Consider the following 24,870-nt stretch of genomic DNA (forward strand, 5'->3'; position numbering starts at 1 on the left):
CATGTGTTGAGTTTGTTAGAAGGCTAAAAAATTTCAAATCAAAAAGAAACAAGGTATTTGGGATTCTTTCCAACTGGCAGTTATTATTTTTGTTCTAGTGTCACATATTTGAAAGAAGTCTGAGATTAAGGGGCAGTTAGTGCCAATAAAAGCAAAAGCTATAGAAGACAATTATTCCTCCAAATGATAGAAACTATATTCGTTAGCATCAGGTTCTAACCAACTGGGTGAAGAATAACTCTACAAGGGTTTATTTCTGAAAAGTCTAACTTTTCCTTTGTTTAGTATTATTCTGGAGCCACCTTAGTGAAAATGTTCAGTTTTTTGTCTTCTATTTATAAAAGAACATTGAAAAAAGACAAATGCAGAAAAACACTTAGTTGTGAAAGTGCTCGATAATCCCATCCCACCCATTTTCTACCCTGGGACAGTCACCATTAATTTGGCAGATATATTACCAGAGTTTTTTCAGATATGCATGTGTGTGTGTGTGTGTATATCTATGTATGTATATATATATGTATATATATATATACATATACAACTTATATATTATATATAACTTAAATCTTACAAAAATAAGATTCTGTTAGTACCAGTGGGTTATTTGATTTGCAAGCAATAGAAACAAACTGACTGACTTAGCATGGAAAGGAATTTATTGGAAGGATATCTGGTAGATGACAGAGCTGAAGACCCAAGCTGGAAAAGATGAAGAATCAAGCTGGGAAAGCAACTTCGTGACCTAGAGGGCAAGAGCTAATGGTCGTTCCTCAAGACACTGCCATTTGGATGTACCTCCTCCAACCATGTTTCATCTTTGTATCATTTCTGCTTAAGACTCAAATTCCTAGGAGAGATAGCACTTGATTGGGTAATGTGCTTATTCACTTACTCAGTAGTCGCTCTGATTTCCACACAGGGTGGAGTAGTTTCTGAAGCAAAAAGAGGAGCCTGTTAACAAAAAGAAGGGGAAATGGATACTGAACCTACAAAAATAACCAGTTTACTGTTTCATAACTCTTTTCCTTTTGTATTATTTTTCATTTACTATCTAAAACATATAACTCTGCCTCATTCTTTTTAATTATCAATAGTACTTTTTGGTATGGCTATAGAATAATTTATTTAATGAGGCACTTCTCTGGGTATTCTGTTGGAGTTGTGCAATATCACTTTTTACATGTAAGCAAGTATTTTGTAGGATATAATATTCTCAGGAGGAGAATTTTTAGGTCAGAGTGTATACACCTACATTTTAAATAGATATTGTCAAATTGCCCTCTAAGGATTTATAACTCCCACCAAGAAAAAGTGCTTGTTTTCCTCTACCTTTGCCAAAACTGAGCATTAGCAATCCCCCCCCACTTTTTTTTTTTTTTTTTGGTAGACTTTAAATTTTTTTTAGTCTTGCCACACAGCATGCAAGATCTTAGTTCCCTAATTAGACATCAAACCCATATGCCCTGCAGTGAAAGTGTGGAGTCTTAACAACTGGACCTCCAGGGAAGTCCCCACCATTCCTTTTTATTAATGAAAACATTTAAAAAGATCACCATAGGCTGAGTTGAGCCTCTTTTATGATCACTACACATTAGTGCTCATAACTGGCTTCCTAACCAGTTATGCAGCTAAGAACTGAAGCTAAGAAAATATTAAATGTCATAGGCTAACAACATCCCCACTTATATTTTGAATTCTCATTCTTACTCAGTGTCAGTGGACATGAACACAAAAATTTTTGAGTCAGATCAGATGCTTTTAAGGAAGTCAATAGTACGTCCATTGAAACTTAAATAGAATGTTTGTTTCATGGTTGGGGAACGTGTGTTTGGGGGATACACCCTAGGTCCACATCTCAGAGGAGGTAGGTTCAAATAATGTGTACAGAAATGTGTTTTGTGGCCATGGTGTACTGTCATGGCCATATGTTGTATGTGTGTTTCACCCCTAAATTCATATTCAGCCTGGTGTGATGCTCAGTGCATGTGATGTAGGCTGGGGTAAAGGGAGCTGCCTGCCTCTCATCTTATACTCCCTCCAAGGCATATATACATGGAGTGCACAGAATCACCTCTACCATGAAATTTGTTTTTGTATTTTTGCTCAACTCATTTTATTGAATTTATATAAGCTAGAGTGTGGCCTTACTATATATATTGTATCATTTGTACAGACTAAAAGCAACCATTGCATCATGTCTAGCTAGAGCAGAGGGATTCTTCAGAATATTGTATTCCAGACTGAAACAGCATAAAACAGAAAAACATAAGCCATTCTTTGGGACATTTTTAGTGGAAAATGTTGAAAAGCTAAAAACCCTGAGTTTTAGCTTCAGTTCTACTTTATAGAAATTATGTAACCTTATGTTAGCCTTTCCATTCCCCAATGCCTTACTATCATATATAAAAATGGTTAAATCCTAATAGTCTTACCACTGTGTAGGATTGCAGCTAGGATTGAGCAAGATATATAAAATCACTTTTAATAATTGAGAGCACACTACACATTATTATGTAGGTATAGCAATGGGCTCATAATAAGCTGAATAATGTTTTTTTCCCATAGTGTAAAATATTATAGGTAGCTTACCATCTCTGCAACTCAGACATATGAATTAAAGGTAGTTAATTAAAGGTAATTTCTACTACAATTGTAATAGAAAAAACCATTTCAGTATTATTTTTCTCTCAGCTTTTAAATAGTTTATAGTATCTAGATTTGTTATTGTGTGCCAGATATTCACTTCTGAATGTAGAAAAATAGTAATGGCATGTTATATATATTCTGAAGCATCTTCTTATGGTCTTTCCTTTCAACTTCACAAGACTGGTAGTTCACGATGGGTACTATTATCCTCACTTTACACCTGAGGAAACCAAAATGTAGATTTAAAGTCTTACCAAATGCCATACATAATGAGTCAGTGGAAAAGCTAAAACTGACTCACACCCTGAATTATTTTTCCACTGATTCTCAAACTTTAGTATATATCAGAATTACCTGGGTGGAATGTTATCAAGTCCAGTTGCTTCCAAGTGATTCTGATGCAGTTATTCCAAGGACAACATCCTGAAGCATTCCATTACACAGAGAAGCGTTTGTTTTCTTCTGAAAGTGCTGTTTGCTTTGTATCTTTCTCCCCCCTGTGAATTTCTGAGCTCTGGGTAGCTGAGACTCAGTTTGAACTTTTCCATTTAGGAAAATGTGTGGAATGTGTAAATGCCCAATACTGGGGCTCCTGGTACTCAAAGACTGAAGATGATAGTGATCTAGGAACAGAATCTTTAGCCATCCAAAAAGCTTTCCTTGGCTTTAGTCTCCGAGAGGCCCTCACCATCCTTTGGTGCCACCTAGGGGCCAGTTAGTGATTTTTAAAAGCCATTTGATGGTCCAGGTAAGGAAGGAAAATAAAGGAAAAGAAAAACGTGGGAGAGGATGTGGGAAGATGCTCTGGAGATTATCTTTTATTGTTTGTAACAAATGCATTTATACTCCAGGTATTTCCCCACTAGAAAATAAGCCCATGAGGGAATGTACTTGTTCACTGGACCCTTCTTAGCACCTAAAACAGAGCCCAACACGTAGGAAATGCTAAACAAATATGTGTTGAATAAGTAAATGAATGACTAGCAACTTTGCTCCAGTAACAGATACTGTGCTGTTTAAAGGACTTCTCTTCAAGTGGATGGAAGGCCCAATACACGAGATATTTCTCAACCATGCCAGTGCACAAATATTACTGATATCTCTTATGAAAATGATCTTGCATTTTCTCCATAGTGGGTGCCATTGAAAAGGAGAGGCACCCTATTCTGGTTTAAAGTTCAGCTTAAGGGCTTTCTCCTTTCCTTGCTCTTCTTAACTAGTAGTGATAACATTCTTTTTGGAAATCTTCTAGCAAATAATCTTCATCTCTTTTGTATCTCTTATCACTTCCAACCTTGCACTTTTGAAAAAAAGAACACACATAAAATTTATGTCCCTGTATTAATCAAGCTTCTTTTGTTTGCATGTTACTGAAATTTATTTGAGCTGGCTAAAACCAAAACCAGGGTATTTTCTACAGAAACATAGAGATGTTTCATAAAGCCCAGTAGCAATGATATAGCTGGACCTACAAGGAGAGCTTAGAACCAGTCAGGAACTTGGGTATCAGTGTATTTCCTGCCTTTCTTTCTTCTCTATCATTCTTCTTGCTCTGAAGCTCAGCTTTATCTGATCCTTAGTCCTTATAGCAGCAGGTGGCTACCACATATGTAGTTTTTAATATTCCCCTCTATTCTAACCACACACACAGAGATTAACCGTCCCTGAATCCAAATTCCCAGGAGAGAAGATAGACTGATTCAGTGTGCTGTGAGCTGAGCATATACTTTCATAAGTGTCTGTTATATTTCCCTGTGAGGGTGTTAGCAAGTTGGCCACCAAGTCAAGGCTTAGTAAGTATTTTTATGTACCCAGAGAACATGGTTCACAGCTTTGATACACTGCCATTCAGGAAATATTCTTGAATTGGTGAATAAAATAGTTTCACCCAACTTCCTCCTCCTTTTTTTTTTTTTAATTCTAGTTTCCTTTCTTTCCCCCTTCAACAAAAGAGAAAGACATGAGTAAAACTGGGAGGAGCAGAATGATTAGCTCTAGAAATGATCAAACAGACTGTAATGGAAAAGATGAATGGGGAGAGATCTCATCTGCTTTTTCCCAGTGAGCACTGACCTCTGAGATTTTGAAAAATAGGTAATTAGCCTACTTTTGATACATGCAAAAGCGGGATATTTCCCCAAAATCTAGGAACATTGCAGACAAGATCAGTTTAATAGAGCGATTCTCAACTCTGACTGCATATTAGATCTACCTAGATGTTGACTCAGTGGTAAAGAATCCACCTGCCAAGCAGACGTGGGTTCAGACCTTGGGTCAGAAAGATCCCCTGGAGAAGGAAATAGCAACTCACTTCAGTATTCTTGCCTATGAAATTCTATGGACAGAGGATCCTGGCAGGCTACAGTCCGTGGAGTCACAAAGTGTTGGACACAACTTAGCAACTAAACAGTAGCAGACAACTCTTAAAACTATTGATGTCAGGGTCACACTCCACTCGGTTTTCAGAATTTCAGATTATGAGACTCAGGCATCTTTTGGTTTAAAAGCTTCCTCACATGCTTTTAATGGGCAGCCAGCCAGCAGCCTAACTAAAGAAACATTTATTTAGACCCATGCATAACACATCACCTAATTAAGGCTCTCCGCAGCTCTGTGAGGTAAGAAGGAGTCAGGCAGAATAATCCCATTTTACAGATAGAGTAGTTGTGGTGGCTCTGAAGATGCCCAAGTTGTAAATGGTGGAACCACAGACAGAATCTCAGTCTCCAGGGATTGTTCATCTAGTCTTATTAAGTCATGTGCCAAACACTAATGGGCAATTAAGAGACAGTTAATAGTGCTATTGCTTGCCATCCCTTACTGAGTGGTGCCTTTTCTCCAGTTCATCTCCATTCATCTCTCTCCGTGTACTTTTTGTCGCTAAATGCAGGAACTAAATAAAAAGAGGACACAGAAGGAGATGGAGCATGCCATGCTGATCCGGCACGACGAGTCCACCCGAGAGCTTGAGTACAGGCAGCTGCACACGTTACAGAAACTCCGCATGGATCTGATCCGGCTACAGCACCAGACTGAACTGGAAAACCAGCTGGAGTACAATAAGAGGCGAGAAAGGGAACTGCACAGAAAGCATGTCATGGAACTTCGGCAACAGCCAAAAAACTTAAAGGTGAGAGGAAATTCCCTGGTTTGTGTTCCAAAACACAGATAAGCTGTATCAATGGTTCCTACACGTGGATGACTGACAGAATCACCTGGGCAACTCCATAAAATTGCACTTTTCAGGGCCCCTCGGCTACTGAATCAGAAGCACAAGAGTCTGGGTATAACAGACTCCTAAAGAGATGTTTCTGGGCCATGTGATATCTCCATTTTTTCTTTGTATCCATTATATACAACCTCTTTGACCCCTGTCATGACATTCCCTCTTTAAAATTATAACATAAAATAACAGCGGTCCATGGTTCTTATCCCAGGAAATGAGAAAGTTACCTGACAGAAATATAGCAGATAAATTTTATCAGTCATGCCAGTCAGATTATTGGCGTTAGCTACCTTGAGTGCTACTCTATTGAGAAAGACTCTAAAGCCATATCTACACTTAGTAACAAAGAGTATAATGTACTAGTGACATCTCTCCCAGGCATGGGAATCAGCAGTGACATACCAAGCATTTGCTTTACCTACACTAGGAATATGGAGCTCCTTTAGCCCTCACTACCTCCAGAGAATTTTAGCCGACTGCTAATTAACAAGCTATGTGGACCAAGCCATTGATATATGTCAAGGAAGTCATTGTCAGTATTTTCAAAGATACAAAGTCAACCTCAACCACACTGGCCATGATCCTCTCTAGCCAGATGCCAACCTGTCTAATTAGTGATCCTTGTCTTCCAAATTCCTCCACATGTTCATGAAGTATACATGTGACTATCAAGCAACATGATGGAATGTCTTTTGGACTTACAATAAAAAACCCCACCTTATCTTTGCCAAAATGCATATTTGATGTTGCTACATGCAAGCAGTGGGAATGGGTTGTGATATGAAGTGTAACCCAGTGCTGTCCTTCATTGATTTGTCCAGGAGACACAGAGCAGTGAGCGATGGTCTCTATGTTGCCGTCCCCTTTCTTACTTGGAAACAGGGGAAGCAGTTAAAAAGAGGTGGGGCAACAAGCAGTAGAAGACACTGAAAATTTTGATAAGGAAACCACTGAAATAATGAACAAGCTTTTAACAAACTAAGCTTCACAGTATTCCATGATCATCTTTGAGTTGTGATTTTGTAAAAATTCATTTTTTAAATCTATTTGTAAATTCAAAACAACTTCTATTCAGACAATAAAACCAAAAGTATTGGTAGAGGTAACTCCTATCTGTGACTTATGTATTATTTTCATTATCATTGACTAGTAGTATCGGTCCCTGCACCAAAACACAGTTGGTCCCAGAACCTATACTGTATCATGAGAATGGAAGACTTTCTGTGTTTACTGATGTGCCTTTATTTTCCTTTTGTCACTTTTTCTATACAGGCCATGGAAATGCAAATTAAAAAACAGTTTCAGGACACTTGCAAAGTACAGACCAAACAGTATAAAGCACTCAAGAATCACCAGTTGGAAGTTACTCCAAAGAATGAGCACAAAACAATCTTAAAGACACTGAAAGATGAGCAGACAAGAAAACTTGCCATTTTGGCAGAGCAGTATGAACAGAGTATAAATGAAATGATGGCCTCTCAAGCGGTAAGTGGTTTAGGTTCAGTGCCACGGCTTCAAGAGCTTTGGGAATCAAGAAAATTCAAGATCCAGCCTTTTGGTTCCAGGATGATTCTTGTGCACATTTAGGATATTGGTGTTTTTCCACCCAAAGAACTGAAGGAAATGACGACGGTGAATAAAGCCAAGCCAGTGCGGATACTTGCTGGAGTGTGTTTTAAGAGATGGAATTCAAGGAATAATGCACTAAATGAGACCTGTGGCACATAGGTTCTTTGAGGGCACAGTGCAATAGATACCGCATGTAATATCATAATTTCATTCGCCAAAGATTTCACAGCTAATTTCAGGCACAAATGAATGAAACACACAGACACGTTCATTTGGTAAAATCTTACTAAGCACCTATGCTCAGCACTCTGCCGGGCTCAGAGATAAGAGTGATGAACTAGAGAGATGACAGTGGTCCCTGTCCTCACACATTTATCAGTCAAGTAAGAAGGTCAGATAATTAAGCAATGAAAATAAAACATAAAAGTGCTTTGAATTGGGAGGTGCCAGGATCTATGGGAGGGTAAGTAGGAACAATGAATCTGGTCTAGGAAAAGCTTCTCAGCAGAAGCCAAGAAGCATGAAGGAATTTATTGATGCAAACAGGTTATGTAGAAAAGGGCCTACATAGACAGAGGCTCAAAGATAGAAAGTATGCATTTGGGGAGTGAAAGAACTATGGCATGAGCCCAAAAGTTCAAGGAGGAGGATTGTGGGAGCCCAAAATGGTGAAGTCATAACTTAGGTCTTGGTGAGCCAGGGATGGGAATTTGCCCAGTAATTCAGTGAAGGTTTCACAAGGAGATGACTCTTAAAAGAGTAATAGTTGGTCAAATGAGCAGAAATGGAAAAATTACTCCTGGCAGACAATACAGTATATGTAAAGATTCCAGGGCCTGAAAGAGGATGGTGCATTTGAGAAACTGTGAGTAGTTGGTGGTAGGAGGATGACGGGCAGCTGGTGGATAATCAGGGGTCGAGCCTCAAAAGCCAGGAATGTGGACGTTGTTCTATCAACAATGAAGAGCTGCTAAAAGGACTTGCACAGTGGTCCAGTGGTTAAGACTGCACTTCCACTGCAGGGGGCATGGTTAGGGGACCAAGATCCTACATGCGTGGGGTGTGGCCAAAAGAGAGAGAGAGAGCTGCTGAAACCTATCTAAAGAAGGAAAGTGACAGGATCCGATGTGGGCTGTAGAAAGATACTGGCTGTAAATGTGGCAAATGCAGGTAACGAGACCTATTAGAAAGCTATTGTAAAAAAAAAAAGAAAAGAAAGCTATTGTAATAGTCCAGGGGGAAAAAATGAAGCCCTGAACTAAGAACATGGTAATGGAGGTAATGAGGAGGGAGAGGAGGATTTGAGGAATATTTAGAAGGTAGAATAGAGAGAACTTAGGGACCAATTTGAGAGGTAGGTTTGATAACAGTGGAACGGGTCATCATTTTACCAAGATCAAAAATCAGAAGGAGGAATGAGTTTGGGTGCCTTGAAGATACTTGACCTGTTAACTGAGCTCTGTGGGTATCTAGGTGGAAAGGTACAGAGATGGTAGTCTTCAGTTCAAAAGGGTGTCAGAGTTAACATCAAAAAGTTAGTCATTGTTGACTTCCCTGGTGGTCCAGAGGTTAAGATTCTGCATTTCAAATGCAGGGGGCTCGGGTTTGATCCCTGATTGAGTTTGATCCCTAGGCGAGGAACTAAGATACCACATGCCATGTAGCATGGCCAAAAATAATTCTTAATTTAAAAATTTTTAAATTTAAAAGACTTCCTTGGCCATCCAGTGGATAAGACTGTGCTTCTAATGCAGGGGGCACAGGTTCAGTTCCTGATTGGGGAACTAAGATTGCTGATGCCATGAGACACAGCTAAAAAAAGTTAGTCATTATTATATGGGGGCAGTTGTAGCTGTTGGGAATACCTGAGACCTCCAAGGGATAGGAGATCGTGTTTAAAGAAGAAGAGGACTCAGAACAGAGTAGTGGGCACCAACATTTGAAGGCAAAGTAGAAGTTAGACCAAAGAAGATGAATAACCAACATTGTGGAAGGGGAACCAAAAAGAGTGTCACAGAAGCCAGAGCAAAGGTTTCTAGTTGATGAATTCAGATGTTTCAGAGAGACCAGGTGGACCCAGCGGTGGCTTTGTCCATTGCTTGTCACAGACAGTGGAGTGCTGGAAATGGAAAAAAGGGATTATAGAATGAGATAAAAACTGTGAGACTGCTTTTCCCAGATTCTTGTCAGTGAAGGAAAGGTGAAATAGAGCTCTAGCTAAAGGAAGAAACAGTTAGAGGGGGACTTCTACTAATTGGAAAGGCTTAAACATGTCCTTAGTTGAGGATAGCTGCTGCTGCTGCTAAGTTGCTTCAGTCGTATCCGACTCTGTGCGACCCCATAGACAGCAGCCCACCAGGCTCTGCCGTCCCTGGGATTCTCCAGGCAAGAACACTGGAGTGGGTCGCCATTTCCTTCTCCAATGCATGGAAGTGAAAAGTGAAAGTGAAGTCGCTCAGTTGTGTCCGACTCTTCGCAACCCCATGGACTGCAGCCTACCAAGCTCCTCTGTCCATGGGATTTTCCAGGCAAGAGTACTGGAGTGGGGTGCCATTGCCTTCTCCAAGTTGAGAATAGAAACCAGTATGATTCATTCATCCATCCATCTAATAAGTATTTATTGAATGCCTCTGCTGTGCCCCTGACATCCAGTAATAATGTGATGAAGAAAACAGAGGATGATAATGTCCTCATGGAATTTATGAAAGAGTGAAGGAAACATGTTGGAAAAATCTACATGTAACAGCAGAACAAGTGCAGTGTGCCCACAGAGCGAGGCTAGTCTGGAGAGTCAGGAAAGACCTCTCAGACAAAGTGATTATTTAAGCCAAGGGGTAGGGAGCACATTCTAGGCAAAACTATTATACATTTGTAAAGATGGGAAAGACGGTATCACTTTTAAAAGACTCAAAGTCTATTGTATTTGGAATATGGAGAACTAGGAGGCAACTAACACAAGAATAAGACTAGATCATGTATAGGCTAGTAAGCTTTCTTAAGAATTTTGATCTTATCCTAAAAGCACTGGGAAGCCATTAAAGAGCAATAAGGAGGAGACTGATGTCAGATTTAAATTTTTAAATGATAACTGGTGAAATGTGGAAAATGGCTTGGGAGATAGCAAGTGCAGGTATAAGGAGAGCGTGTATAAAGTTGCTGCCTTTAACTGGGTGTGAAGGAATGGTGGCCAGACTAGAGAGGAAACAGGATGAAGCAGAAAGTGACTCAGTTTGAGAACTAGGCAGGAGGTGGAACTAGAAGCATTTAGTAACAGATTGAATGTGGAGAGTGAGATATTAAGAATGACACCCAGTCTCTGGTTTGAATAAAATGGTAGATGATGATACCATTTATCTATATGGTCAAAAAAGGAATTGGAAATTGGGAAAGTAGGAAGGAAACAATGATTAGTTAGTATTATTAGGTTGGTGCAAAAGTAATTACAGTTTCAGACCCTAAATTTTAAATCATTATGACTAGGCTCAAACATATCTTTATTAATCAAAATAGGAACCATTATAATCAACACATTTTTACCAATAAGAAATAAGTTGATTTATTCCTATAGCTTAAAAGTCTGTGCTTCAGAATTCAACAAACTTTTGGAAAGCATTTTCTGCCTCCTGCTGGTTGTGGAAGCATTTTTCCTACAAAAAGTTGAAGAAGTGGAAGTTGGTTGACGAGAGGTCAGGTGAATATGGCAGATGAAGCAAAACTTCATAGTCCAGTTCATTGAACTTCTGAAGCATTGGTTGTGTGACATGCACTTGAGCGTTGTTGTGGAGAAGAATTGGACCCTTTCTGCTGATTGATGCTGCAGGAGTTGCAGTTTTTGGTGCATATCATCAATTTGCTGAGCATACTTTTCAGATGTAATGATTTCACCAGGATTCAGAAAGCTGTAGTGGATCAAGTGACAGCAGACCACCAAACACTGACTTTGACCTTTTTTGGTACAAGTTTGACTTTGAGAAGTGCTTTGGCTTCTCAGTCCATCCACTGACCTGGTCATCACTGGTTGTCATATAAATCCACTTTTTATTGCACATCTCAATTCAACCAAGAAATTGTTGTCGCTTGCACAGAATAAGAGAAGATGTCACTTCAAAACAATGATTTTTATTTTTGGTCAGCTCACGAGGCACCCACTTACCAAGTTTTTTCACCTTTCCAATTTGCTTTAAATGCTGAACGACCATAGAACAGTCAACATTGAGTTCTTGGGCAACTTCTCGTGTGGTTTTAAGATCAGCTTTGATGATCCTCTCAGTTGGTCATTGTCAACTTCTGATGGCTGGCCTCTGTGCTTCTCATCTTTAAGGCTCTTGTTTCCTTTACAAAACTTGAGTGACCACTGCACTGTATGTTCATTAGCAATTCCTGGGCCAAATACGTTGTTGATGTTGTGAGCTGTCTCCATTGTTTTATGACCCATTTTACACTCAAATAAGGAAATCACTTGAATTTGCTTTTTGTCTAACATCATTTCCATATTCCAAAGTACATATAAAATAAACAGTAAGTAATAATTCACTAGCAAAAATCATAAATCAAGAAATGTGAATTAAAATGTATAACATAACCACATTTATTTATTTAAGAACATATTTCAATATCAAATGCAATGCAAAACCACAGTTACTTTTGCACCAACGTAATAGTCATGTTGAGGGACTTCCCTGGCCGTCCAGTGGTTAAGACTCTGCACTTCTACTGCAGAGGGCGAGGGTTCGATCCCTGGTCAGGGAACTAAGATCCTGCATGCTGCACAGTGCAACCAGAAAAATACACACACACACATATATGTATGTATGTATGTAAATATTTATACATATATTAGTCAAGTTGAGCTTGAAGGCCTGGGAACCATCCAGATGAAGATATCTCATATAGAGTGGATAAGCTAGCCTGAATCTCAGAAATGAAGTCTGAAATAGAGGTGTGGTTGTGGGAATCATTTGCAGAAAGATGGTAATTGAAACCTTTGAAATAGATGAGACTCCTCAGGAAGGGAGGTTAGAGGAAGAAGACTGACAAAGTCCTAAGGAGCACCCATATTTAATGACCCAGTGAGGGTTAGAGAATAACTGGAAAAGGAAAGGAAGGAAGGAGAAACCAAGAGGGTGTGGTGTCTCAGAAGCCAGGAGAGAGTCCAGGAAGGAAGGGGCAGCCCATAGTATCACATGTTCCTGGGAGGACAGGTAAGATAAGGGCCCTTTCAGGATGGTCAGAGATGAGATGTAAGATGAGGACAAGGAGTGCATACAGGAGTTAAAGGTAAGAAGGAGAGAATTAGCAGTTGGGACATAAAGATTGGTGGCATTCCAATAAAGATTGGGTTTTGTTCCTATTTGTAATTCTCAGCATCTGCTACAATGCCTAGCATCCAGCAAGTGCTCAATGGATGTTTGTTACATAAGATGAGAGAGAACAGGGTCAGGAATATAGGTTCATGATTGCCCTTGAATAAAAGAAGAGAAATAACCCTTCCTTCTGTGGCAGGGAGGAGATAAAAGTACAGATGATAATTACAGCTTCCTTTACTACTCACTTACCATGTGCCAGGCACTGTTGTAAGTATTTTGTGTTATATCATTTTTGTGAATCCCCTCTAACCTTTGAAGTAGTTACTTTTTTTAAACCCTGATTTACTTGTGAGGAAACTGAGGTTTATTGAAGTTAAGTTACTTGCTTAGGGTAAGGATTAACAAACTTTTTCTGTAAAGGGGCAGATGGTAAATGTTTTAGGCTTTTGTGAACCACAGAGTCTGTGTCACAACTACTCAACTCTGCCATTGTCATACAAAAGCAGTCATAGTGCATCCATGAATGAGTGTGTCTGTTCCAGGAAAACTTCATTTACAGAAATAGGCAACAAGCCAAATTTGCCCTTTAGGCCATAGTGTACCCACTCTTGACTTAGAGGGTCATTTAATGGTAAGTAGCTAATTAGTGGTGGAACTGCATTTTGAACCCATTTTGGGGGACCCCGTAAGCCTGTATGTCTGGCCACTACTACATTATGCTGCTTCTATCACATCCCTTTCTTGAATTTAACCCAGTAGAGGGAACAGACCTGATATTTACCTAAACTTTTATAACACTTCCTAATGGATTTGGTATGTGCAACTTTGAGTTGATGAATATCAAATACTGTAATATCCTCTGCTTTCTAGACTGACAGTATTTTAGAGTCAGAGCTGGTTAAGAGTAACATAGTTACTGACATTAATAATGGAATGCAAGAAATAAAAGAAGACAAAGGTAATTCAGTGGTCTGAATTGTCCAGAGAATGAGCCTCTGGTCAGTACTCATGACAATTAACCAAACCAGATAGAAAATAATAGACTTCATTCCCTTTATTGGTAAGAAGCCTCCCATATCAAGAGGGAATCAAGAACAACCTCACTGGGAGCCGGTAAACCCTTTGGGCTTTACCTGAGCTGTTGCTGCTACAGAGTGACCATTCTTTGTGTCTAGTATCTCTTCTCCCTTCATTTGTCATTGGGAGAATGAGAAGAGTAGCATCCTCTCTAGTGGGTGGATTTGAGTGAAAACTGGTTAGGATTAATTATTAGAAAGTACTTTGGAAATATGACTCCATTATTTATTTTGTGTTCCTTTGATAGAATACATTTCTCCAAAAGTACAAAAGAAGACACTATAAAAATAGCTTTATAAAACTATTCTAATAACATTTCAAAAAACCATAACTGAGTCAAGAGATTAAGAAATGCTGTTACTTGTCATAAATTGTACAGAATAGGGAAAGCAGTTTAAGGTAGAAAGTAAATATCTTGGCAAAGCAGTCTGTATGGAAACATGCCAATATACTTATAGTTCGCAGCTGAACTGAGGGCCTGCTAGATCTAGACCAAACTAAACCTGGTGTGGCAGGAGGGCCATCATCCCTAAACACAGTCCTGCTTATGGCCCTAAATTTTCGACTGTACTTATTGAAAGGTTGGCATTTCTGCTGGTTGCCTTGGCCCATTCCCCACATAGGATCAGTATCTTGGTGAATAAATAATACAAAGCACGGGTGCTGCAGGGAACAAGGGAAATTTTATCTAGATTTCACTACTTCAAACTGGAATATGACCCTTAAGATTATCCAGGCTACCTTCTATGGGAAAGAGATTTTGAACCACTTGAGTTTTCGATGGCTGGCCAGCAGGATAAAGTATAGCCAACATTATAGGGACCAGATTTACTTGCTGGAAACATAATGGTAGTGTGGTATATTCCTCAAATGTTATGGAGATTGGACTCTTTTTTTTTTTCTTCTTCTTAGAGCTAAGGATATCTAAATGTATGATGGTTTGGGGCTTAAAGATATCTAAATATGGAAATGGTTAGTCAAAATAATGATCGCAGCTGCTGTTTACTGACCCTTTGGTAGACATCAAGAACTATGCCTAGAATTTTATATGAATTTTTTCATTTAATCTTCATACAAATCTTAGAAAGCAAGCACTATTACTGTTACTTGCTTGAGATGAAAAAAAGAGAGAGAGAGACTTGGAGAGCTTAAGTAACTTACTAAGGTGACACACCTCAGTGAATAATGAGGCTAGAATTCTACCTCAGGAGTCTGCCTCTGAAAGCCCACAGGCTTAATCTCTGGAGTGTGGAGCTTTCCTGGCTCCTGCTAGTGTAGTTTTAAGAGAGCCAGATTTCCTTAAGAAAAGAGTGCTTTTGCTTTCTTAAGAATGTTTTTTTTTAAAAAAGGAAGTGTTTTTAGAGCTTGTAGCCCATCAGGCAGAATGTGCTATCTTTGACTTGTAACTCTGAATGTAGCCAGGGCATCTGATTTCCTGAGGGGCCCAATTCAGTCCAGACTAGGAAGCATCCTCCCGTAGTCACCATGTAAGCTAGGAGCCAATCACAGTATGTGTCTTCTGTGCCTGCAGTTACGGCTAGATGAGGCTCAAGAAGCAGAATGCCAGGCCTTGAGGCTACAGCTCCAGCAGGAAATGGAGCTGCTCAATGCCTACCAGAGCAAAATCAAGATGCAAACAGAGGCACAACATGAACGTGAGCTCCAGAAGCTAGAGCAGAGGGTGTCTCTGCGCAGAGCACATCTTGAACAGAAGGTATGAGTGTGTTGCCAAGGGGTCTTGTACACTGGGTGGAGGTTGGGCGTGACCCTTGTTTGTGTAACCGGGGGTTAACAAGGTGCTGTTCCCTTTGCACCTGCTTTGACCCCCCTAGTGCCTGAGAGGTAGGCATAGTCCCCATTCCACAGGCTGGACGCTGAGGCTCAGAAGGCTTAGGTTACTTGTGTAAATCTGATCCTACAGCCTGAGTTCTGTCTATTACTCTGCTCAGAAACCCTCCACCTTCGTAGTCTGAGGGCTGACACAGGTAACTAGGTAGGTAGCTGATTTGACATACGAAAGGTACTATAAGTTGATAGCATGGCCGCTGAATGGCCTGAGGAAGCCAAATGCAGATCTGGTTTTTGTTCTCAGCTATTTCTAAACCAAAAGAAATCACCAGCATTTTTTTTGTTAAAAAAATCAAAATGAAGAGAGACTGATATTGTTATACTTAATGTTATCATATTTTTAAATATTTATTGTTTTTAGATGTTACGAGGAATATAAAGTAGAAAAGATGCCATAAAGCATCTCAAAGCCATTAAGTGTGTATTTGCTTAACCAGTTATTTGGGCTTTCTTCTGGTAGTTCCCAGAGGTCAATGAGAAAGACTATTTTCCCAGTTCCTGATCTAGAACTAAATTGCTAATAACCCAGGGGTCTTTTGACTCTCTCTGGGAAAGCTATATAATCTAATTGTCTTTTAGCTTCTCCTGAACCATCTCCTGCTGAGACAGGACACTGACCTAGATCAGCCCAGCTGCTTGACTTGCTAGCAGGGCAGTGCCAGCCCCAGGTGGCCCCAAACATTTTTATTCTTGTGAGCAACTTTTAAATATGACGGATGAGACACACAGCATCTATCACAGGACCCTCCCAGCCTGCCCAAGACTAGTTTAACTCTTGGTTCCCATGTGTTTGTGTGTTATCTGTGTGCATCTGTGTGTAAATGTATGCCTATTGGGAGCTCCTTTCCATTAAGAACTGCTCATTGTGCTTATTTCAGATTGAAGAAGAGCTGGCTGCCCTTCAGAAGGAACGCAGCGAGAGAATAAAGTACCTATTGGAAAGGCAAGAGCGAGAGATTGAAACTTTTGACATGGAGAGCCTCAGAATGGGATTTGGGAATTTGGTTACATTAGATTTTCCTAAGGAGGACTATAGATGAGATTAAATTTTTTTGCCATTTACAAAAAAAAAGAAAACAGAAAAAAATTCAGACCCTACAAAACCACATTCCCCATTTTAACGGGCGTTGCTCTCACTCTCTCTCTCTCTCTTACTCTTACTGACATCGTGTCGGACTAGTGCCTGTTTATTCTTACTCCATCAGGGGCCCCTTTCCTCCCCCCGTGTCAACTTTCAGTGCTGGCCAGAACGTGGCCATCTCTTCTATTCATAGTACACGTCACAGTATTGATGTGATTCAAAATGTTTCAGTGAAAACTTTGGAGACAGTTTTAACAAAACCAATACACCACCAACAACAAAAAAAGTGGATGTATATTGCTTTAAGCAATCACTCATTACCACCAATCTGTGAAAGTAAAGCAAAAAATAATAATAATAATAAATGCCAAGGGGGAGAGAGACACAATATCCGCAGCCTTACACCTTAACTAGCTGCTGCATTATTTTATTTTATTTTATTTTTTGGTATTTATTCATCAGGAATTAAAAAAAAAGTTTTATTAAAGATTGAAAATTTGATACATTTTACAGAACTAATTGTGATGTACATATCAGTGGTGACATATTATTACTTTTTTGGGGAATGGGGTGGGTGGGTGGGGTGAAGAGATCTTGTGATTTTTAAGAACCTGCTGGCAAGAGTTTAACTTGTCTTCAGCATATTCTGATTGTATCATAATCATTTTCTGCCGTTGCAGAGGATGTGAATACACTTAAGGAGCTCACAGAATCCCAGTAGCACAAATTGGGCTTTGGCAAATCGTGTATTTTGTGTATAGAAGGAATTTAAGGAGAGGTATTACTTATTTTCATATTGTATTTTAACTGTTTCTCTGATCAAATTTTTTTACTTCCTCCTCCTAGTCCTCCCCACCTCCCTCCTTTTCCAATTCAGTATTTGGAGTTCAGCACTGTCTCTCAATCAGATCATCTTGATCTTTTTTCTTTATTTCCCTGCCCCTCCCTAAATCCCATATCTTGGTCATAAATATTGCATTATTCACACTTTCAAACTGTGTATTTTCTTACAATAAAAAATGATGGAAAAAAAAAAGGCTTTACTTCTTTTGCATGCACTTTAAAAAAAAAAAAAAACATTTTTCAGGTTCCAAGGAAGAGCATGATAACTGTCAGAGCTTTTAATTATATTTGTAAATAAAAGTGTTCATCACATTGCCTTGCTGTGTTCTTGTAGCAGGAAGTTTCCTTTCTAGGTTCGTCAGTTCCTAACGCAGAAGGAGAGCTGCCCTCCAGAAACCGTTCTCCATGTCCCCTCAGGAAGAGCCATTCAAGATTTTCAGGTAAAGCTGTGTCTTCAAGTTCCTCTACAGAGCTGAAGATGCTGTCGCATTGTCTGCGCACACGCACACACACACACCACACACACACACTGTGCCAGTCGTAGGAGCATGTATTGCTGAGAAAATTTCAGTTCAGTCCAGTCGCTCAGTCATGTGACCCCATGGACTGCAGCACGCCAGTCTTCCCTGTCCATCACCAACTCCTGGAGCTTGTTCAAACTCATATCCATTGAGTCGGTGATGCCCTCCAAGCATCTCATTCTCTGTCATCCCCTTCTCCTCCCACCTTCAGTCTTTCCCAGCATCAGGGTCTTTTCAAATGAGTCAGTTCTTCACATCAGGTGGCCAAAGTATTGAAGTTTCAGCTTCAGCATCAGTCCTTCCAGTGAATATTCAGGACTCATTTCTTTTAGGATGGACTGGTTGGATCTCCTTGCAGTCCAAGGGACTCTCAAGAGTATTCTCCAACACCACAGTTCAAAAGCATCAATTCTTCGGCACTCAGCTTTCTTTATGGTCCAACTCTCACATCCATACATGACCACTGGAAAAACCATAGCCTTGACTAGACGGACCTTTGTTGACAAAGTAATGTCTCTGCTTTTTAATACGCTGTCTAGGTCATAGCTTTTCTTCCAAGGAGTGTCTTAATTTCACAGCTGCAATTACCATCTGCAGTGATTTTGGAGTCCAAAAAAATAAAGTCTGTTACTGCTTCCACTGTTTCCCCATCTATTTGTTATGAAGTGATGGGACCAGTTGCCATGATTTTAGATTTCTGAATGTTGAGCTTTAGGCCAACTTTTTCACTCTCCTCTTTCACTTTCATCAAGAGGCTCTTCAGTTCTTCTTTGCTTTCTGCCATGAGTGGTGTCATCTGCATATCTGAGGTTATTGATATTTCTCCTGGCAATCTTGATTCCAGCTTGTGCTTCTTCCAGCCCAGCATTTCTCATGATGTACTCTGCATATAAATTAAATAAGCAGGGTGACAATATACAGCCTTGACGTACTCCTTTCCATATTTGGAACCAGTCTGTTCCATGTCCAGTTGTAACTGTTGCTTCCTGACCTGCATATAGATTTCTCAAGAGGCAGGTCAGGTGGTCTGGTATTCCCATCTCTTGAAGAATTTTCCACAGTTTGTTGTGATCCACACAATCAAAGGCTTTGGTGTAGTCAATAAAGCAGAAATAGATGTTTTTCTGGAACTCTCTTGCTTTTTCAATGATCCAGCAGATTTTGGTAATTTGATCTCTGGTTCCTCTGCCTTTTCGAAAACCAGCTTGAACATCTGGAAGTTCACAGTTCACATATTGTTCAAGCCTGGCTTGTAGAATTTTGAGCATTACTTTACTAGCGTGTGAGATGAGTGCAATTGTGCGGGAGTTTGAGAATTCTTTGGCATTGCCTTTCTTTAGTATTAGAATAAAAACACCTTTTCCAGTCCTGTGGCCACTATTGAGTTTTCCAAATTTGCTGCCACATTGAGTGCAGCACATTCACAGCATCATCTTCTAGGATTTGAAATGGCTCAACTGGAATTCCATCACCTCTACTAGCTTTGTAGTGATGCTTCCTAAGGCACACTTGACTTCACATTCCAGGATGTCTGGCTCTAGGTGAGTGATCACACCATCGTGATTATCTGAGTCATGAAGATCTTTTTTGTACAGTTCTTCTGTGTATTCTTGCCACCTCTTCTTAACATCTTCTGCTTCTGTTAGGTCCATACCATTTTTGTCCTTTATTGTGCCCATCTTTGCATGAAGTGTTCCCTTGGTATCTCTGATTTTGTTAAAGAGATTTCTAGTCTTTCCCATTCTATCGTTTTTCTCTATTTCTTTGCACTGATCACTGAGGAAGGTTTTCTTGTCTCTCCTTGGTATTCTTTGGAACTCTGCACTCATATGGATATATCTTTCCTTTTCTCCTTTGCTTTTCATTTCTCTTCTTTTTACAGCTGTTTGTAAGGCCTCCTCAGACAGCCATTTTTCTTTTTTGCATTTCTTTTTCTTGGGGTTGGTCTTGATTCCTGTCTCTGAGAGAAGTGAGGCACCTTAGAAGCAGGCTATGAAGAAGACATTATAACCAAATATTTGAAATGATCCCACTGTAATAGTAGATACCCCCTCCCCTCATAGCTTTTATTAGAATAATTTTATGCACGTGACAATGAAGGAGTAAAATATTAATATATAACTTCTAGGGTATGGTTTTTGGGGGTCAAGACAGTCTCAGTAAGATTTCATATTCTTAGGGTTCTGAGTCCTGGTCATTAAGAACTGATCTCTAGCATGAAGACTTAATCAATTTATTTATTTTTGGCTGTGCTGGGTCTTTGTTGCCACACGTGGGCTTTCTCTAGTTGCAGCAAGCAAGGGCTACTCTTGATTTCGGTACACGGGCTTCTTGCTGGGGTGGCTTTTCTTATTGTGGAGCATGGGCTCTAAGGTGTGCTGGCTCAGTAGTTGTGACTCAGGGGCTTAGCTGCTCACCAGGGATCAAACCCATATCCGTTGCATTGTCAGGCAGATTCTTAACCAATGGGCCACCAGGGAAGTCCATCCTTTAATAATTAACATCTAGTTTCCTAAGCAGCTTAGGTCTTTAAAATTCCCATATTAAGCACATCAGAAAGTAATACTGGAAAAGGCTGTACTGCATTATGCTTACCATGTGATAGAACTCTATAAACATTTTGTAGATGAGAAAGTAAGCTCAGATCAGGGTAAATAGAGGCAATAGAGTCTGAATTGAGAGCTGACTGATTTCTGAACCCACACTGAGTATAGGCACACTGCCATGCAAAAGGACATTAAATTTAAACTTCCTGTAGTTTATTTCATCCATTTCTGTCTGTAGTGAAAACCAGCTAGCTATCTTATGTAAAGGCCTTGTCTGTGAGATTATAGGTGTTGAGCTTTATAAAAGTTCCCTCTCCACAGTTTTATCAATGATATGCCCCAAGGTGGAGTTATCAGAAGGAATGTGGGCTTATGATCCTAACACCTGGTACAGACTGTCTTCCAACTCCTTCAAACACCTTAGGCAGTAAGAATAGACAGGGACCAGAATAGTAGTTAGAAGAGGTATAAAAGTACTGGGGATGGGAGCAGAGAGCCAGTGTCTGGTATTATTCCAGCATATACTAAACTCCCCTGAGTTAATTATTATAGGTTTGTCATAAGTATAAGAGCTGCTTCCCTTTGGTTTGCAACTATTCATTGAATATTTACTGAGTACCTTGCATGTCAGGTGCAATGCCAGATGCTTAAGCTCTGTCAATGTATCTTAACCTTAAAGATCCTCACCCAAATGAGGCTTACATTAGAGGTAGGAGGAAAATGATGACACATAAGAATTACAATTTTAAATGATCTTAAATAGAAGTTAAGTGCTATAGATAAAGGAAAGAGGAAGGGGGGTCAGAAGTGCCAGGATCAGCATACATTCAGCTCATTAATTCAAGAAATATTTATTGAGCATCTACTGTGTGCCTGGGGATGTAGCAATAAGTATGATGGATGGGGTCTGCTCATGGTTTAAATCTCCACTGAAAAGTAAATAAGCATGGAGTAATTTAAATCAATAGTGGACAAGGACAGGTGCAACCAAGAGTTTAAAGGAAAAATTACAGTCATAGGGAATATCAGAGAATACTTACCATTGATGTCTAATTAACTGAGTAAAAATTTATTTATTGAACTTACCACCAACTGTAATTAGTTGATTAAATATCTACTAAAAAAAGTATTCCTGGGTAGCTGAAAACATGCACATGTAAGAATTACATATACCTCTGGTTTTAATTTAGTAATATATTTGCCATAGAAATGATGAAACATAAAACATTTTTCTGTTGTTCTAGTTTGGCATAGTTGTGTGCTTTTCCTACAGCTAAAAAACAGACAAGTGCAAAAACAACTATCTGAGGATACTGAGAAATAAAATCAGGCAGATTGTGGAGAAGCAACCTAGACAGAGGAATGAAGGCAAACTAAAACAAATACCAGACTCAGTCTACAATAAACACTAAAGGAAGTTCCTCATACTGAAGGGAAATGATAACATGAAGGAAAATTGGATCTCTAGGAAGAAAGGAAGAGCAAGAAATGGTAAATATCTAGATAAATATAGAAAAGGTTTTTCCCTGTAAGTCTTTAAAATATACATATATATATATATATATATATATATATATATATATATACTTATAGACAATAAATATAACATTGTCTGGGGAGGGTTTCACTGTATATAAATGCAATCCATATGAGAACCGTAACTTAAAGGTTGGGGGTTATTGGACCCATATGGTTGCCATGCTTCTAGGTTTTACATGAAGTGGTACAATTCTTATTTTAAGCAGACTATGAAAAATTAGTTATGTATAAGACTTCCCTGGCAGTCTAATGAATGGTTAAGACTCTGAGCTTCCACTGAAGGGAACATGGGTTTGATCCCTGGTTGGGGAACTAAGATCCCACATCCTGAATGGCACGACCAAAAAGTTAAAAAAAAGTTATGTATATTTTAACTCCTAGAGTAACTTAACCAAAAACAAAACCCCAAAAAAGTATTAGCCAAAAATCCAAGGGATGAATTAAGATATTCAACTAATATTAAAAAATTTTTTAATTCAAATAATCCAAAAGAAGGCAGTAGGGGGAGAACAGAGATATAAAGAAAAAGAAGGACAAACAGAAAACATAAAATGATAGACCTAAATCCCACCATATCAATAACTGTTGTTCAGTTGCTAATTCATGTCTGACTCTGTAACCCCCTGGACTGCAGCATGCCAGACTTCCCTATCCTTCACAATCTCCCAGAGTTCGCTCAAACTCAGGCGCATTGAGTCAGTAATGCTATCCAACCATCTCATCCTCTGCACATGGGTAGGAAGACTCAATAGTATTAAGATATATATTCTCCCTAAATCCATCTGTAGTTTCAATGCAATCCCAATAAAAATTCCAGCAAAGTTTTTATAGGGACTGACAAACAGATCCTAAAATGTATGTGTTAATACAAACAACAGAGTAACCACAGCAAATTTTTAAAAGATGAAAATTGGATGACTTACTCTATTGGTATCAAGAATTGCTATAAAGCTACAGTAATCAAGACACTTTAATATGGGCAAAGAGATACACACAGAACAATGGGACCATGCAGACAATTCAGAAATAGATTAATACATATGGTCACTTTATATATATTTTTATAAAGGTACGACTTAATGAGAGGAAAATCTTTTCAGCAGTATTGGATCAACTGGACATCCACATGGGAAACATTGAACACCAATCCTTATTCCACTATCCACAAAAATTAATTCAAAACGGATGATAGATTCAAGTAAAGAATCAAACTATAAAATTTCTAGAAGAAAACAAAATTTTTGTAAACTTGGACTAGATATGGTCTTAGAGTCTGTATTCACCAGGGATTGAGGGCCTCCAGAGTAATTGCCATGTTTTCTATAATTAAGTCAGCATGATGAGCAGCTCCCAAGGGTTCAGACTTATTAGAAATACTGGGCTCTGCAGGGCTGCTAAAGCTGCACCATGTTACAGAACAGACTCCTGTGTCTCTCTGTTTTAAAACCTATAGACACACTTTTGTGTAGCCTTTAGGAAAGGGAGCATTTGTAGACATGATCCCTGTATGTCAGTCAGGTCAAGTTTATTAATCTGTATTAATCCATTTAATATTAACAGAAGATCATTTTTTGGTTCTCCAAAACCCTTTGAGGTAAACAAGGCAGATTAGTGATTCCCTCCCACCCATTTTTTCACATGAGGATGCTAAACCTCAAAAGGAATTTGTGTGCAAGTGGGTGAAATGGTGATGAGCTGGCTCTGAGGCCAGAGCTGCATTCAGAACCAGAATCCCCCACTTCCTAGCTGGGTGCCTGAGGGCAAATTCACTTCTTCCAATTCAATAGGTGAAATAGGGTATCCCCTTGCTTCTAAGGTTATTAATACATGCTTTCATGTGTTTTCTTTTTTATGTGAACTTCTTGTGCATAATTATAATAACTTCATAATTTTGGTTGGGCTGCTTACCTTTTTCTAATCACTTATGAGTCCATACCTGTTTTAACAAGGAAACTAACAGATTACTATAATTCCTCATTACTTTTTTTTTTCCTCATTACTCTTTAGATTCTGTATCTAGAATCAAAAAAGTACTGTGGGTTAGCAGATTTTTAAAAAACTCTCAAAACAGGAGTTTAGAGAAAAAGAATAAATGATTTTAAATGTACATAAATATCAAACTGTTCAAACAGGTAAAGTTTGAGAAAATTGGTAAGCAGATGGAAAAACAGGTGCTTTCATATACCACTGACATGAATATAATCAGAGTGATCTTTTTGGAGGGTGGTTTATCAGTATCAGAACTGAAAATGCTAAGGATTTACCCCACTAAATTACTCACAAAAGCATTTTATACATATAGAAAAGTTTGCTGAAGCACTCTTTAAAAACAGCAAATAACCAGAAATAATCTAACCTCAGAAGGCACTAGACTGGTTAATTATGGAACATCTGTAAAGTAGATAATTTGTTCAAAATAATGATATGAATTGTGGTGACCTCTTACCTTAAGACATATGACATGAAGGTACATTAGCTAGGGGGAACAGTATAGAACAATATATACCAGTGTATAGAAGACTAATTTTTAAATGATATATATGCAGATATATGCTGATATGAATATTTACATTTGCTTCTGAAAGAAAACAAGTAACTGCTAACTGCCATGGAAGAGGCTAGGCATTTTCTTTACCATTTGCCATGTCTTACCAAGTGCATGTCT

General features: G+C 39.0%; 1 protein-coding gene across 11 annotated transcripts in view; it reads left to right on the forward strand.

Annotated features, from left to right (window-relative positions):
• TAOK3 (TAO kinase 3) overlaps positions 1-17,792 on the forward strand; it is a 183,611-nt gene extending 165,819 nt beyond the window's left edge. For all 11 annotated transcript variants that reach the window (XM_070475283.1, XM_020877283.2, XM_070475285.1 and 8 more), the window contains 4 exons: positions 5,540-5,779; positions 7,148-7,360; positions 15,359-15,541; positions 16,554-17,792. In XM_070475283.1, coding sequence (XP_070331384.1) covers positions 5,540-5,779; positions 7,148-7,360; positions 15,359-15,541; positions 16,554-16,715 — 798 coding nt within the window. In that variant the 3' untranslated portion in view covers positions 16,716-17,792. The remainder of the gene's footprint in view (positions 1-5,539; positions 5,780-7,147; positions 7,361-15,358; positions 15,542-16,553) is intronic.
• The last annotated feature ends 7,078 nt before the right edge of the window (positions 17,793-24,870 follow it).

The sequence above is a fragment of the Odocoileus virginianus genome, chromosome 12, assembly GCF_023699985.2.
Source record: "Odocoileus virginianus isolate 20LAN1187 ecotype Illinois chromosome 12, Ovbor_1.2, whole genome shotgun sequence".
NCBI lineage: Eukaryota > Metazoa > Chordata > Mammalia > Artiodactyla > Cervidae > Odocoileus > Odocoileus virginianus.